The sequence below is a fragment of the Polistes fuscatus genome, unplaced genomic scaffold (assembly GCF_010416935.1).
Source record: "Polistes fuscatus isolate 324 unplaced genomic scaffold, CU_Pfus_HIC Scaffold2, whole genome shotgun sequence".
NCBI classification, from domain to species: Eukaryota; Metazoa; Arthropoda; class Insecta; order Hymenoptera; family Vespidae; genus Polistes; species Polistes fuscatus.
The window spans coordinates 10,769,965-10,786,764 of NW_025113096.1; the positions used below are offsets into that span (position 1 = coordinate 10,769,965).

General features: G+C 36.7%; 1 protein-coding gene and 1 long non-coding RNA gene across 4 annotated transcripts in view; one reads left to right on the forward strand and one right to left on the reverse strand.

Annotated features, from left to right (window-relative positions):
* The window catches only part of LOC122516778 (eukaryotic translation initiation factor 5B), a 30,884-nt gene extending 20,914 nt beyond the window's left edge, over positions 1–9,970 (forward strand). The window contains exons 15-16 of the mRNA XM_043634893.1: positions 3,993–4,154; positions 7,480–9,970. Coding sequence (XP_043490828.1) covers positions 3,993–4,154; positions 7,480–7,587 — 270 coding nt within the window. The 3' untranslated portion in view covers positions 7,588–9,970. The remainder of the gene's footprint in view (positions 1–3,992; positions 4,155–7,479) is intronic.
* LOC122516780 lies at positions 1,085–16,275 on the reverse strand. 3 transcript variants are annotated; one of them, XR_006303667.1, is made up of 4 exons: positions 4,656–5,462; positions 3,068–3,361; positions 1,729–1,804; positions 1,085–1,374 (listed from the first exon to the last, which is right to left on the reverse strand). It is a non-coding gene; the product is annotated as an uncharacterized LOC122516780 (long non-coding RNA). The 3 variants fall into 3 exon arrangements; XR_006303665.1 differs by lacking the exon at positions 4,656–5,462 and adding an exon at positions 16,088–16,275 and having other exon boundaries at positions 1,729–3,361; XR_006303666.1 differs by having other exon boundaries at positions 1,729–3,361.
* Positions 16,276–16,800: the final 525 nt, after the last annotated feature.

Consider the following 16,800-nt stretch of genomic DNA (forward strand, 5'->3'; position numbering starts at 1 on the left):
CGCCAATGCGTGCTACGTCTCTATGATTCCTTTCCGTTCTCTCTCTTTCTCTCTCTCTCTCTCTCTCTCTCTCTCTCTCTCTCTCTCTCTCTCATTCCCTATCATAGCATTAGCACTGAGAAAACTTGAACGAGGAGAGAAGGATGAGTGTCACCGATGAGTACTCGGATGGGTGTGCATAAGCGTAGGAACGAAAGAAAATATTGTCATTGCTTCCCCAAAAATCCCACTTCTAATAAAAACTCTTTGACATACATTTAAAGAAAAAAAAAAAGAAAACAACACATATTCATACATTTGAATCAAATATTTTCACAAATTGAATAATCCGATAATCGATGGTTCTTAAAAAGAAAATTGGAAGATCGGATCAAAAAATAGTAGGATAATCGAAATAGTTCGAAATATACGTAATTTTGTTTGTTTAACTTTGATTGCTGCTGGACTTAACTCAGCGTGGGTTAGAAAAAGATAGAGCGAGAAAGAGAGCGTCCGTTTTAGATTTATTTCTTCCTAAGCGTTTGAAGCTCGTGCTGCTGCTGGCACGTGGGAGGACAAGCAGAAAGCCGCGGCTTGAGAAAGGAGAACCGCGTGTTAGTTTCGAACGGAAAAGTGTGCGCGCGCATCCCTTAACCACCCACTTGTTCACGAGCCCTTGCTCTTTCCATTTATCGCGAACGAGTGGCTTCCTCTCCTCCTCCTCCTCCTCCTCCTCCTGCTCCTCCTGCTCCTCATCATCATCATCCTCCTCTTATTCAGTGAACTTTCGCTACGAAATATTTTGCCAAGCAAAGCATTGATTTGGTTTATCATGGTGTTTGCCAATAGAACGGAGATTGGCCTTTCCAATGGTGAATGTTAGAAAAAAATCTATTGCTATTTAATTGTGTAGGTTGACGACGACTATTCATTCATTTGCTCAGAATATTCTAGCGAATTTTGTTTACTTTACTCGCCTAGTATACTCAGGTGGGTTGAAAACTTTTCAACTTTTAACATAGAAACAATCTGGTTTTTTCTTTTTATTTTTTTTTTATATTAAGGCTCGAAACTTTTCAACCCATCCCCACGTATATGAATTTTATTTTGAAGAGAGATTATTTGTTATATCGAGATGATTTGTAGAACTTTTGATTGAAGGTAGTAGTCTGGTAACTTTTTTTTCATGACTTTTTTGGAGGGTGGTTTTTTATAGGAAAATGAAAATGAATTATCTTGAATATTTAGAGTGTTTTTATTTACATATTGAAAATATAAAAAAAAATTTATTTGAAAAAATTTAATAGTTTATAACTATTATTATTGTCACTCGAAGTTGGAACCTCAAAAAAAATGCACATGGGTGGCCCGGGTGATTTTGGCTCTTGATGTCATCTGAAATCAAATATTCTTGATTATTCTTAATCTATAGAATATAGAATATACATCTCATTCTGGTCGGATCTACCGAAGTTAAATTTCAAGCGTAAATCACAAAATGGCGGACTTTGAAAAAAAAAGTCCTTTTATTTTAGCAAAGAAAGGGTTGTAAAATAAAAAGTTAGGGGTGGAAAAAATTCTCTTTAGTACCGACGAGAACTATACGTGTGTAGAACAGCCTGTTAAAATTTGAAAGCAATCGGTTCAGTAGAAAAAAAGTTAGGACCCGGGCCGACCAGAAAAACAATGTTTTGAGAAAAACGCGTTTAAAGTTCAACAACAAATTTTCCTAAGTAAACTTATACTTACGTCAATCGGACGTCGGTTGGACTCCGAGGCGCTCTAGGAAACTCGTTATAACTCCCGAAATATTTCGAATTTCTGTCTGAAATTTTCACAGTATATTCTCAAGACATTGCACTTTCAAATTAAGCAAAAAAAAAATTTTCGATTTTTTGAACTCAAGTTACCAGACTACTACCTGAAGTTGATACATTCGAGGTTGAATTGTTGATTTATTAAAAAATATTTTATTGCCAATAAATGATTGATCTTTCGAATAGCGAATGTTAGAAAAAAATATGTTGATATTCCATTTGATTGGAATTTGGTTTATTTAACTCATTTTATATCGTTGTTTCTTAAAAGCTGTATCTTATTTTTATTTGTCTTTATAATCGTAAAATGTATTATTTCATGTGGTCAAGGTTTATTATTTTTTTTTTAAGAGTATTATTTATATTAGGCTGATTCATAAATTTATAGATTCGAGTTAGATTAAGTCGATCCATAAATACATAGATTAAAGTTAGGATTCGAGTTAGATTCATTGAAATACACATTCGCGTTAGGATATAATTAATCCATAGATCTATAGATTATGGTTAGATAGAGATAATCCATAGATCTATAGATTATGGTTAGATTAAATTGATCCATAGATTAAAATAAGATACTGTTGATTCATATATCCATGCTCTCTCAAGTTAGATCGAGTTGATCCATACATTCATAAAGCAAAGTTAGATCGAGTTGACCCATAGTTCCATGATTCAATTTAGATCAAGTTGATCCATAAATTCATAGATTCGAGTTAGATCGAATTTAACCAACTAACAATAAGAGAGGAATCATATATACGAGTTAGATCGAGTTGATTCGTAAATAATTGTTCTCAAAAATAACAAATTTACTACAATAAAAGCTTTCAATTATTTTTATATCATAGCAATAAATTTTGATATTTTTTATAAGATAGAATTCCTATTCACTATTGTTTACTTGATAATAAACTATAATTATTATGACACTTATTTATGAATTAACTTATTGTGTGTTTGTACAGTTCAGAGCAACAATATGTTCCACTACAGATTTCATATTTATTAAGTATAACAAAAATGTGTATAATTAATCTTAAATTAAAGAACAAATATTTCGAAATTATGAATTATTATTTATTGACGAATCAATTAATTATTCAGTTATAGTAATATACGTTTTACTAAAAAATCTTAAATTTGTTATTTACGGAAAATAGAAATTGTGTGTTCCTAAAGGCTCTTAATCTTGAATGAAGAAAAAAAAATGGTGAAATAAGAAAATCGTTAAAGAGAGCAATGGGTGTAAAGACAAAGAGAATGTGCACCTTAGCAACGAACCAAGAAGTTCTCGCAATGCGTTCAAACCGAATACGATCGAGTGGGCATAGCGCGTTGCTCTTAGCGTGGGTTTCGGAATACACGAGCAGACATATCCGAGCGGTCATTGTCCACCGATTGGCTGCGAGACTAGTCCTATACGGGCCGTACCATGTACTGCCCACAGACTTCCTCCTTTTTTTACACCTTGCCTCCTCTTTCTCTCTCTTTCTTCCTCTTTTTCTCTCTTTCTCAAGCGTTTCCCCCCATATCTTTCCAACGCACGATCACAAAATCTGGAACTTTAAAATCAACGAGATTTCTCCATCAACGCATTTTTCTATTCCTCAGTACTGATAATAAATTTATTGATAATAAAAAAGAGGAAAAATTAGGGTCCGAGTTTTAGCCCCAACTATCCAATACATTGTTACATTTTAAGTTTATAAATTAAAGAATATTCAATATAGTTTTAATTGTAAGAAAAATATAACTAAATAAAATATAACTAATAGTTTTTTTTAACTTACTTCTTTTTTTATTCTATTCTCTTGTGTAGATTTTCAAACTAAATTAGCTAAATTTCAAACCATTGAAGGTTTGCGTAATAACTTGGCCCCAATTGAATTATTAATTTTTTTTAGATATTTTTTGCTCCCATTTTTCTTCTCTTATGAATTATTTTATGACGTGTACGTATAACGCGTATCTACACGCGCGTATATAACCGAAGGGAAACGCATAATTCTGCTCGTTTCCGCCAACCTGATGTTGGCAGGCGTCGCCTGCTGAATAAAAACAAAAACAGCTGCGCATTTTCTCTTTCATTTATGTTAACTCGAAACGATTTTTTACAAAAATCGGCGCGAATTATTATCCATCCTTTATTTGATTTGATTGATAATCAATATTCTTGATCTTGTATTTTTTCAGTTCGTCGAGTTAGGTATTGTTTCTAGTATAGAATACAATCACAAATCAGTGGAATCGGCTCGGAAGGGGCAAGAAGTGTGTATCAAGATCGAACCGATACCAGGCGAAGCACCGAAAATGTTTGGTCGTCATTTCGACGAAAAGGATTTCGTCATTAGCAAGGTAAGCATACTCAAAAACATTTTTTTTCTTTTAACTTTTTTTCAAGACCTTTGCTAAATATATACAAAATTTATTTTAAATCCTATTAAAAATATATTTTCATTTTGCTTCCGTCATTACAAAAAAGAATATAAAATTTTATCAGATTTTCTAATCTGAAAACAAATCTCAATTTTTATATAAAAAAAAAAAATAAATATTTTATTATTTAAATTAATCGCGAATAAAATCGGACCAATAAAAATTCCTTCGTTCCTAATAAAATTAAAAATTCGGTCTTGAAAATTTAAGAAAAACAAACCACTCATTCCCTTCTTATTTTACTCGTATAACTTTTTGGATAGAATATAAAGGTAAAAAAAAAATACGCACGATAGGAGGGTGGGAGGTAGGGGGCGGTGGAGGTAGGGCGAAAAAAGGTAAAGAAGAAAAAGAAAAAGAAAGAAAGAAAAAAGAAAAAAAAAAGAGGCGAGGCTTTGGCTCGGTGCAAATTCGACTTACAATTAGTATGCAAGATCTGTATCAAAAAAGGAAGATGCACGTCCGGTGGCGATCAGCCGTCCGCCAGCGCTTCCGGTCTTCGCAGAAGCTCGACGAGTCTCTTTCCTCTTTCCCTCCTCCTTTCTCCAGGCTTCCACTTCTATCTCTTTCTTTCTTCATCATCATCATCATCGTCATCATCATCATCATCATCGTCATAATCTTCGTCATTATCATTATTTTCTTTTTATTTTCTTCTTGGGCCATCTTTTATCTTGTCAGAGAATAAGATATCCGTTAAGAATCGACGATGTTAGTGATGAGAGTGCAGGGGGTGTGGAGATGAGGTTGAGGTTAAGTTAAAAGATAATGTGTGGGGGGGTAAGGCAGACTAAATATGGGCCAGTTAATTGGCAAGTGGAAAGACTTAAGAGGCCGAAACGCAACCCAATATGACATTTTAAGAATGAAACGAACAATGAGACCGTGTATATTCTTCTATCGCAACAGCAACCAACGTCGTTTTCGTCGCGTTGTTGCGTTGAATGCACCACGGAGAAAAATGCCAATCGTAGAATCCACGATGATGGCTTGCTTGATTGACGGACGTAGTTTTTCTATCTCTCATTCTTTCTCTTTTTCTCTTCTCTTCATTCGACTATTAGATTTCGTGGAAATCATTTCAGCCTTCTTGACTTCTTACTTTTGTTTCTATTCAATTTATTTAGCTCGTTTGTTCTCGTTTATTTCGGGTATTCTATAACGTTTCATAATTTGTAGATATTATTGCTAATTAATTCAATGATTTCCAATAAAATAATATTTGTAGGAATTGAAATGTTAATAGTGACAGAAAGAAAAAAGGGGAAATTGAAAAGTAAACTATTTTATCATCTTCTTCTTGTACTTTTTATTCGTGTTTTTTTTTTATACTCCTTTTCCCAAGGTCCCAAGGAAGAAAACGGTATCACGTCGGTTCTTGGATACAGCGAGTAAAGTGAAAGAGAGAGGAAGAGAGAGAGAAAAGGTACATGTGGCGTGCCTGCTTAACTCTCTATCCTCTAGCCTCTCTCTCTCTCTCTCTCTTTTTTTCCTCTCTTCCCCACTAAGTTCCCCCTTACTCTCGGTGTATCTACGTCTCTTCCTCATCGTGCTTCAGGCACCTTTGTGCCGCTCGCTAGGCGAGCGGAAGTCGTCGTTACCGTTTGGTTCGTAGAATCAATTCCGGAAGTACCTTGTTCTCACGATGATTTGTGGTGCGACGACTTCGCACCCTCCTAGCACGTATACACACACTCTCCCATTACATAGTCTCCAAATATTCTCCCTCTTACTCCCTCTTATCTTTTTTACTCGTATGTAAAGGAAAATTCAATTATTTTCATCAATTTCTTTTATTCGATAGAATTTGATCGATTTTTTTCAATCCATTAGGGTGAGTTTAGTCATTAACACGTGTTATTTTTTTTTCTCTTTTTTTTTTTTTTAAATCACAGTGAATCATCTTTTTCTAGAAATAACCATGATTATTTAAGTTACAGTGATATTATCATTACTCTGTACGATTACCGCAAACTGTAATGGGGTCAATTTTGTTCGAACACAGGCAACTCTGATTTACAAAGTTAGAACTAATTTGTGTGGTATCTACTTTTTTCGTGGAAAAATTTTCCAAATTGTTCTTATCGAGAATGCGTGATATATTCAAATGATGTGATAAACAAAAAGAAACGAAACGTAAAGTAAAGAAAGAAAGAAAGAGAACAATATGTGTTTGTGAGGTTTAATTTGATGTTAAGACTTTTTCGTAAAAAGATTTTCTAATTTGTTCTTATCGGAAATGTGTGACATAATCAAACGACTGTTGAGATAAATAGAAGAGAAAAAAAAAAGAGAGAGAGAGAGAGAAATGTCAATGTTCGTGACTTCTTAACTCTCTTATCTCTATCATTGTGATGATGTTCTACATTGTATTTCTTCTCTTCGTTGGATACATCTGCACGTTCGAAAGCTCGCATGCGTAGCGTAGCGTAGTTGTGTAGTAGTGTACTAGTGTAGTAGTGTAGTAGTGTAGTTGAGAGCGTAGTGCGAGAGTGCGAGAAGGTACGACGAACAAACGAACAAATAAGTGAGAGAAATAGAGATGGTGTGGTGGGGGGTGGAGGGAGGGGGGGAGCGAGTGAGCGCGAACGCCTTGCCGGCGTTCGGTGCGGCACGGGGGGTGAGAGAGGTAGAGAAGGGGCGTGGCTGCGTAAAACCACCATTGTGACCGATCCATGAATGAAACGGGACTTCCGGCCGAGAGTGGGGGCGGAAACAGTTGTAAAGCGTCACGTTACTGAATGAACCGTATGCGCTGCGAGAGCATCTCTTTGGCGAAAAGCTATTCGAACGATTTTCGAAAGTAGGGGAAAACGGATATAAAAAATGTGCCTTGTGGAAAGATAAAAAGGAAAGAAAAAAAAAAGAATGGGAAAGAAGGGAACGCTAAAAAAGGGAATAAACATTTTTTTCGAATTCCACGAATTCTTTCTTTCTTCTTCCCCTTTTTTCTCTTTTTTCATGATATTTATTTATCTTATAACGATATATTAATGTTATTATTATGTATTAACGCGTTTGCCGTGATAACGTCGTTCATATATTTGATGGTAATGAAAATTGTAAAAAATTTGTCAAAGAAATTAATTTTTGTAATGCAACAAATTGACCACTTCTAAAGAAGCTTTTTTTCTCGCGGGCTTTTTAGAAAATATCGATAAGCTTTTCGGCACGGACATATGTTAATAACTCATAAATATTCTTAATTAATCCTCTGTGATGTTTGTTCTTGTACTTGTTACAGATAAGCAGACAAAGTATAGATGCCTGTAAGGATTACTTCAGGGACGATTTGTTGAAAACCGATTGGCAATTAATGGTGGAATTAAAGAAACTATTTCAAATACTCTAGGACTCTTTCGAATTTGCGCAGATCCTCGCGCGCTAACAAACCATACACCGGCTGGCCGATTCTTAAGGGACGACGAGGCAATATTCAAACATATTTTTGCTCGACAAAAACTAGCACGCGAGAATAATATATCATATTATCTTCGTCCTTGAGAACATTACAGAAAAAAAGAAAAACAAAAAACAAGAATAATATTTAATAACAATATTAATAATAATAATTGTCATCGACGACGCCCAATGTCCAGACGACAATCCTCGAGTTCGTAATTTTGAAAACGTCCGATACCGAAACTTAGAAACTGAACGAGAAAAAGAGAATAAACAAAAGAAGAAACAAATACAAGAAATTAAAAAACAAAGAGAGAGAGAGAGAGAGAGAGGATATCTTTTTTAATCTTTCTCTGTTAATTCGTGTAAAATTGAATACTTTAGTCCAATGATCGTCATCTTCATCATAATCACAATGATCAACGTCTTCGAAAATCAACGAAACTTTGAATTCATACATACGTATTACATCTCTCTGTCTCTCTCTCTCTCTCTCTTTCTCTCACCGGAAAAAATTGATGAATCTGTAAAATATGAAGGTGAAGAATTGAACGCATGAAGCATGAAAAGGTAAACCGATCGTACTTGAAGAAATCGCGTATGCGTTTTTCTTTACAAACATACGCGCGCGCGCGCACACGCGCAGGCTTTCTTCGTGTCCTCTGACTGAGCAACAAGTTTTGTTGGTATTGCTGTTGCTGTTTGCTGTTACTGCTGGCTCGATTCCCCGTTACGATTCGAATACATACTCGAGTCGAGTTTCTTGCGATCGGTGAATATATAGCTGCGTGTAGTTGTCTATTCGCTGAGGGAGAAAGAGAGAGAGAGAGAGAGAAAAAGAGAGAGAGAGAGAGAGAGAGAGAGAGAGAGAGAGAGAAAAAGAGGAAAGATTTTACTGGAAGAGGAGAAGACTTCCATCGTCTCGTCAACTTGTGTTTCTTTTTTCTTTCTTTCTCTCTCTCTCTCTCTCTCTCTATTTATCTTCGTCTACTTTTTCAATATGAAGGTGCCAACATGGTCGCGACGTATTTCTCCTCGTCTCGCATATTTTCTTCCCCGTCGTATTATTCGCTCCGAAAGTTAGTTGTAATCCTTAAAGAGACGGATAGACGCGATTTAGATAGAACGAATAAAAACTTCATAAAGATAAAGATAAAGAGAAAGAGAAAGAGAGTGAATACGCAAGTAAGTAAGAATGTAAATATATATGTGGGGTTGTATGTGTGTGAGTGGGTGTGTGTCGTACGGTCGTCGACCATAGTCTCGAACGAAACATATGGTACACACGATACATCTCTCTCACTCTTTGAGAAACCGTATGTGAAGCAAATAAAAAAAAAAAAGAAAAAAGAAAAATTACAAAAAATAAGAACAAGGAGATAGAAAAAGGAAAAGAAGATGGAAGAAAGGGAATAAGAAGGAGAATAAAAACGTAACGTTGGTAAAACTCATTACATCGACAGTCAAATGAAAAGGATATAACAAATATAACGAACGACGAAGTGGCGATGAAGAAAACCGAGAAGCCCCGCGTTCTTCGTGCCTTCTTCGTAGAGAAAAATAAAGAAAAAGAAAGAAATACAGGGAAAGAAAGAAAGAGAGAGAGAGAGAGAGAGAGAGAGAAGTAAAGCTTGAGGAGTCGTCGTTGCGCGTCGGACTCGCCTATAAACTTGCCTTGATACTCACGATCATTCTTGGAAGAGAGGAGCGTGTCTGGTATAAATTCTCTTCGACGTATTTCCGGTTTTGTCGCCTAAGAACGCACGTATGAGTCCGAGGGATAGAGCGAGAGAGCGAGGAACCAAGCAAGTAAAAAAGAGAGAGAGAGAGAGAGAGAACAAATCGGATAGAAAAAGTAAGAAGAAGGGGGATAGAAAAATAGATAGCTCGAAAGACAGGGTGTGCTTGTGCATGTACGTGTGTGTGTGTGTGTGTACTTGCGCGCGAGAGAAAGAGACAGAAGAAATCAAAGAATCGATATGACTGTATAAACAAAAAATCCATACTTTACGACGAATAAATGCAAGAAAAATATGATACAAAATATGAGTCTTATAAAATGAAATCACTGTTTAAATATGCATAATAATAATTTAGAAGAAATCATGTAAAAGAAAGATCTTGGAAGCGGATGATTAAGACAAGGAAAAGGAACGGGGTTGGGTGGGTAAGAAGAAAATGAAGAAGAAGTAAATTGATGAAACAAACAAAAAAAGGAATTAATGTGTTTTATATATGTACTCCCTTTGTATAAATCAACCAAGTAAATGAATGCGAGGATAATAATAAAGAGTACGTGTTTCGCAATAAAATGATGCATCTATCTATTTGTATATATTTTATATTTATTCACTACCTGTACTATTAGTATTGTACATACAATAATTGCAAAATTTGCAGGATGAATGAAAGAAATACGAAGGTGAGTTGAAAAGTTTTCATTTGAGTCAACTTTTTATTATTTTCTAAGATGATCAAATAATTTTGGCCAAAAGCGTATATTTAAATGCTATAATATTATAATGTATAGTTGGCATTAGGAAAGTGTTTGTTTTGGAGTAAAACGAAGCGTTTGCTCGATTGGCATAAAACACCACCCTTTTCAGCATTCGAATATTTTTCACCTTCTTGTCGTTGTCAGCACCTGCATCGAACGAGAACTTCTTCAGGAAATCGATTGGCTAGATAAACACGTATGCTTTCTCGATAGCTAGCTAGATATACTATAGCTAGCTATACTATTGCTACTTCGAGATTGTTATTCGAGAATGAACGAACGAACGAACGAACGAACGGACGGATGTCCGTCGTCGTTGTCGTCATCGTTGACGTTGAGATCACGTCGTTCATTCTTGGCCAAGCTTACAACGAAAGAGATTATGTAAGTCATTTGTGCTGCTAATTATGATAGTGGACTAATTGTATGTCGAGATATTGATAACATTGATCTTACGATTTATTTTAGATTCATTTTATTTATACCATAATAAATATATCTTATGATTTCATTTTATATTATACAAATATTTATATATATATGACATTAAATTAATTTTATTTTTATTTTTCAACTCAATCAAGTGTCATAAATAATTATTGGTACATATTAATTAGTTGATTAATGTAACCGAACTATTTTTATATTTCTTTTTTTTATTTTCATCTTTCCGTCTATTTTTTTTTTTCTTTTTTCGTTTCTTTATGAAATCTTTGTCAGTTTCCTGTATTTTTTTGTTCTATTTTACATTTTATTAGAAAAAATAAAAAGAAAGAGAGAGAATTGATAGCTAACCGTGACTATTAAAGTATACAAGTAAACGTCGAACGCGAACAAGTTATGCACGCGCTAGACCGTTGCAGCTGACCGAGTAAAATGTGATTACCGGCGGAAATGGTACACGCCGTTCGTGTTGTTCCATTTAACTACGATGCGAGAAAAACATTGAGATCTGAATTTCGTTCTTCTAGAATTATTCTCTAGAGATAGATGATATTTTCTCGATACTACTATCTTCATTCGAGTTCAATGAGATCTCTAATCTTTAAAAAATATAGAGAAAAAAACATTTTTATCTCCACTTCAATAATCCAACAATCGTCACATCAATTTTATATTTATTTCAATTTTATTTTAATCTTTTTTTTTTTTTCAAGAAAATTACTGAAAGAATGAACCTGATTAAAAATTGACTTTTACTTTTGATACATTTACACATTGACTTTCACATTTGACAGTCACTTCCGATACAGAAATATCATTTTTATAATTGATATAAATGAAAAATATTATCCGACGATAAAAAAAAAAGAAAAAAGAAAAGAAGAAGAGTAAAGTGTAGTAAATAGTAAAAGAGAGAAAAAAAAAATAATCGTGCGGTTTGTGCCCATTGCTGGAACGCTCGGAATATATGCCGTGTCCTTGCTGCGAGAGAAGAACCGAGAGAGTAAAAGAGAGAGAGAGAGAGAGAGAGAGAGCAGCAAGTCGGCATGGCACGGCTCGCTCAATGAACACACGTCATTTCGAGTCATTCATGCGACTGCAAGTTATCCCTCTCTCCTTGTCTATATGTGACATACGCGCGTACACGTATCCGGCATATCGTATATCCGTTTGTTTGTACGATTCCAAGTGTATGTTGTGTTGTTCATTGTGACTTAGGTCACGGGAGATCGCGTAGATAGAAGAGTAGTTACGTTCGTCCTTCTACGTATCCTCTCTTCACTCCACTACCCAGCTCCCCCCCCATCACCTCCCTCTCTTTTACTATCTTTAATCCTATATATATTTATATATGGCTCTCTCTCTCTTTCTCGATTCTTTTCTACAATTACGTATATATATTTCTAAATAACTCTTCGATTTAGTATTTACTTTTCTCATTCACGCCAAGAAGATATATTATGCTAGTTTTTTTTATTTTCTAGGAACGTATGGATTTTCTCTCTCCTTTTCTTTACTTCTCTTTTTATATATCTCTCTTTCTCTCTTACTAAAGGAGACGTCATAAAGAATCGACTCGAGTCGAGTTCTAAAAGCAGAAATCTCGAAGCCACGAACCGGAAACGATAAGAGACCCAACACGACCATGATTTTTCTTTTTCTATTATACTTTACATTTTATTTATCATATTACCGTGTCCTAACACTTTTGATTTCAACTGCATTAATATTTAATTCATCGCTGTTTGTGGTTTATTTATTATTACGAGAGATATATAGATCAGTCTTCTTTTTTTTTTTTTAAATTGTTTTCCTAATTAATTTGATGCATGAAAATAGAAAAATACTGCGCGAACTTTAATTTGATGTGAAGTAAAGGAGAAAGAAGAGAAATGTTTAGCGCGTACACGTAACTTTTCTCTCTCATTTTCTCTTAAATAACGGCTTCTTTACGATCCGCCTGCGCGTTGCGGTTAATTAGGCAATTAAACCGCACAATTCCTGAAAGCGATGCCACGAAGATACACCCGATGAAATCCACGATTGTTCTTTTTCCTCGATGTACCGCCACTTCCTTCTATCTCTTTCTTTCTTTTTCTCTCCCTCTCTCTTTCCCTCTTTCTGTGTCTCTCCATATATCTTTCCTTCTTAGAATAGTCGAGTAATTGGATGACCTTTCATCATATACCAAGTATAAATATTCAAAAAGTATGTCATTTTAAAACGCTTCCAACTATACAATTGATAAGAATGTCACACATATCCATACTGCTTCTTTACATGATCTACATGATTTTTATATAGATAATTTAATTAATTAATTTATGAACTATTCAAATCGAAAACAACTCAACTAACTTATACACACAGATATACACATACATGCATACATACATTTATACAAATATACACATGTCCCATTAATCAAACATATAAATACATATTAGATGCATGTATATATACACATATGAATTCATACATACATATATGTATATACTCATACTTATATATAAATATAATATATAAACGATAAGTAGTAACACGAAGCGCCAAGAAAGGAGAACGAGGAAAGGTGACGGAGGACGAAGGGGAGGATAATCGTACATCGTGAAAGGGTGAACGAGGGGAGAGGGGAATAGAACGTTTCCACACCGGATATCCTCCCGAGGGAAACGGTGCACGCGATTCGCATTGCCACGCCCGTAGTAGTATGTATGCTGTGTTTCTTTTGCACGTCTTCTTAGGTTAGACGAATAACAGTAAAGGATCCAGTTTGCCGCCATTTTTAAATTATAGCGTATTTAAAGTTACAAACTTTTACGATCACCAAAAATGTAAGAGGAGATTATTTATATTCTCGAGGATGAAAAAAAAACGTAAGTTATGTTTTTAAGGTGAAATCAATATCGATCATAAAGGAGATAAGTTTCGAAACGTCATCGTCTTCTTTGTTAGTCTTGATCATTCGATCATTCGAGTGGTCACAATAAGGCAGGTTCATACATTGGTATCGAATTCACGAAGAATTGAGAGAGATAGAGAGAGAAAGTAATTCAATACTCTCTATAGGGACCTTGAGTACCTTCCCATGAATGCACATACACGTATATACGTGTCGTAAGTGTATGCATATGTATGTGTATGAATATACGTGTTTGACGCGTGTATGGTAGCTCTTTGATTATGCTCTTCGTTTTATTAGATGAAGCGAGATGATTCGTAAACGACTCGTATCTCATTCTATTACAAACAAGAAAATTTTTCATCGTTCTTTTCTTTTTCCTTCGGTATGACGAAATATCGAAATAACATTTGTACGTCCTGAAAATAATTATTTCAACGTAATTGAGAAACTAGGAAAGAATAAATTATTAATGATATTTTGTTTGCTCTAGATGCTAATGATTAGGTAGAATTTAGAATTCCGTGAGTATTCTTTTCTCTCTCTCTTCCTTACTGTTCGTTTTCATCTTTCAAACAAAATTGCAATGAAGATAGAAAGAAAATAAGAAAAAGAAGACGATAATTCAAAGGTGGAATAAAGAAAGAACGGTTTACGTTCGCAGTCTGGCTTAGAACGGACGGCACGAAAGATACGTGCGTGCACGGAACGAAAGACGGAGCCAAATGGAACAGAGCGAAAGAGAGAAAGAAAGAAAGAGAGGAAAGGAAAGAACCTAAGAGTTGTAAAATGAGAACGACGAGGACGCAAGAGGATGTAGTCGACGGACGTTTACGAAGAGAACCGAGTATCCCCGACATGTGGGGAAAGCTTAGTCGGTGTAGAGAGGACACAAGGGATTATTTCTCTTCACAATTATTTTTCGACTTTTAACGTCTTGTGCAACAACGAAAGTAACAATGTTATTATACTTTGATTATGTTAATAAACAGCCAAACATTTTTATTATCTATTTTTCTTGTAATAAAAAAATGTATTTAACAAAAATAAGTATATGAATAAAAAAAGGAGCAAAAAAATCGTCAAAATTAGCAAATAAGATAGATCGGATATTAAAGGGTTCCGATGAGCTTTTGGGCCGGCCCTGGCAAGCACAATACCGAGTATGAATGAAGTATCGTGTCTGGCTTGGAAGAGGGGAAAGAGAGAGAAAAAATTGTGCGGTGTTTCGTGGCGTTGTGCGGTTGCGGGCGGTAAACTAGTGACGCTCGTTGATGTTTGGTGCGCATGCGCACAAGCGTATACGAACACACTCCCCCTCTTCTATCCCCTCGCGTATCGGCCGCAGAGGCATCACCGCACGTTCGAGTTTCGCGGCAGGGCACAGCAGGAATGAACAGAGAATCCGCAATGCATTGCAATGTTAAGCAGCAGTGTTGAGTGTAGCCGGCTGCATCCAGAAAGAGAGAAAGAGATAGGGAAGGAGAAAAGAGGGAAAGGGAAAGGAACGGATATAGTCATTTTTACGCGCTGAAAGTCGCATCGTTTGTGGATATCGAGTCCTCGAGTAGTAGACCGCCATGTTATTTGGTAACAGGTCGATCATCGAATCGAGAGAAGATAAACTTTTTAGATAAGGAATTCATTTGATCAACGTAACGGACAGAATAGGAGATGAACATATAATAGAGACAATCAATCAGGTAAATGAAAAATTGTAAGTAGGATTCCGGTTGCTGCTTGAAGAGATTATATACATACGTGCCTGGACCGCACGAGCTATGGCAACATGGCTGCCAACGAGACTAACTGAATCTTTCTCGCTCGCTTCGTTGTCTCTTTCGCGCGTGGGAGACTATGTTCTTTCTTTTTCTATCACCGTAACTTGACGCAAGCCAGATTGGCCTCTCTCTTCTTCCTTATCTTTTATTTTTCTTCGATTCTTTCTCTCTTCTTCATCTTTTATTCCTTGGCCCTTTCGAGAAACTCATTCTATCCCGATCTTTCTCCTACTTGGTTGATCTCTTTCTCTTTCTCTGTCTCTCTCTCTCTCTCTCTCTTTCATTCTCTCGGCTACTGGTGTTAACGACAGATAGACGTCTCTCGGCGGTCGTCCCGCGCGTGCCCTCACGCGAGCTCGTTCGGCCGCACACACACTTGCGTGTGTGTGTGTGCGTGCGTGTGTGTGGTCGGTCAATACAAAAAAGCAAAAACATAGAACTAGCGCGGTTACCCCGCAACGGAGGCGCGAGCACCGCGCCAATCGGCCACGCACGCACACGCCGCATCGCGTTCTACTCTAAAGAAGAAAAAGAATGAGATAGAAGAGAGAGAGAGAAAGAGAGAAAGATCTTTCTTTTCTCGCGTAGTGTCGTCACGGCGCGAGCGCGCTTGTTACATCTTGCTTGTCTATACTCATGGTCAGAAGAGAGTCTCTCGTCAGAATCGGAAGATAACGCGACAAAGTAGAGTTTGGAGATTCGATAAGAAATTACGGAAAAGGAGAAAGAAAGAAAGAAAGGAAGAAATAAAGAGAGAGAGAGAGACAGAGAGAAAGAGAAAGAAAGAGAGAGAGATCGGAGGGCGAACAGAGCGCGTGCGACGTACCTGGCTGCGCCGGTGGCAGTCTCGATCTTGCGGTTGGACGAGCTCCGTCGTCCTCGTCGTCCTCGTCGTCGTCGTCGTCGTCGTTGTTGTCGTCGTCGAGTTGTTGTTGTTGTTCTTGTTAAAACGCGGCGTCGTTCTTGCTTTGGCTTTTCCTTATCATTGTTGTCGTCGTCGTCGTCGTCGTTGTTGTCGTCATCGCGACGAAAGTAAAAGACGCGTGTAAAAAAGAAATAAATAAAGAGAAAGAGAGAAGGAAGAATGCGTGTCAGAGAGAACAGCGAGCAGTACTATCTTCTGCTCGTTGACGATCCACCAGCGAGAAGATCGGCGACGGTGGTGGTAGAACGTTGCCGTAGCTCGTTCGAGGTGCGAACCGCGTGACACGAATGCGGGAGTGTGAAAGAAAAGAAGAAGAGAAGGGAAAAGGTATCTAGCCGCATGCGTGCAAAGAGGACAGAACGGGCTGGCTATTTCTGTGGAGAGTATAGGGGAAACCGCCCGTATAAAATAAGCAGTGAATGAAGGAGCCTGTTTACTGGCAGACGACCTACGCGAGATTCGGTCGCCTCTCCTCTCGTCGCGGTTACTCTCTCTCTCTCTCTCTCTCTCTTCTCTCCCCTCCCTTCCTCTCTCTCTCTCTCACACTGTTTTTCTCTCTTCTTCTCGATAATAATCCTCGTCGTCCTCATCGTCGTCGTCGTCGTCGTCGTCGT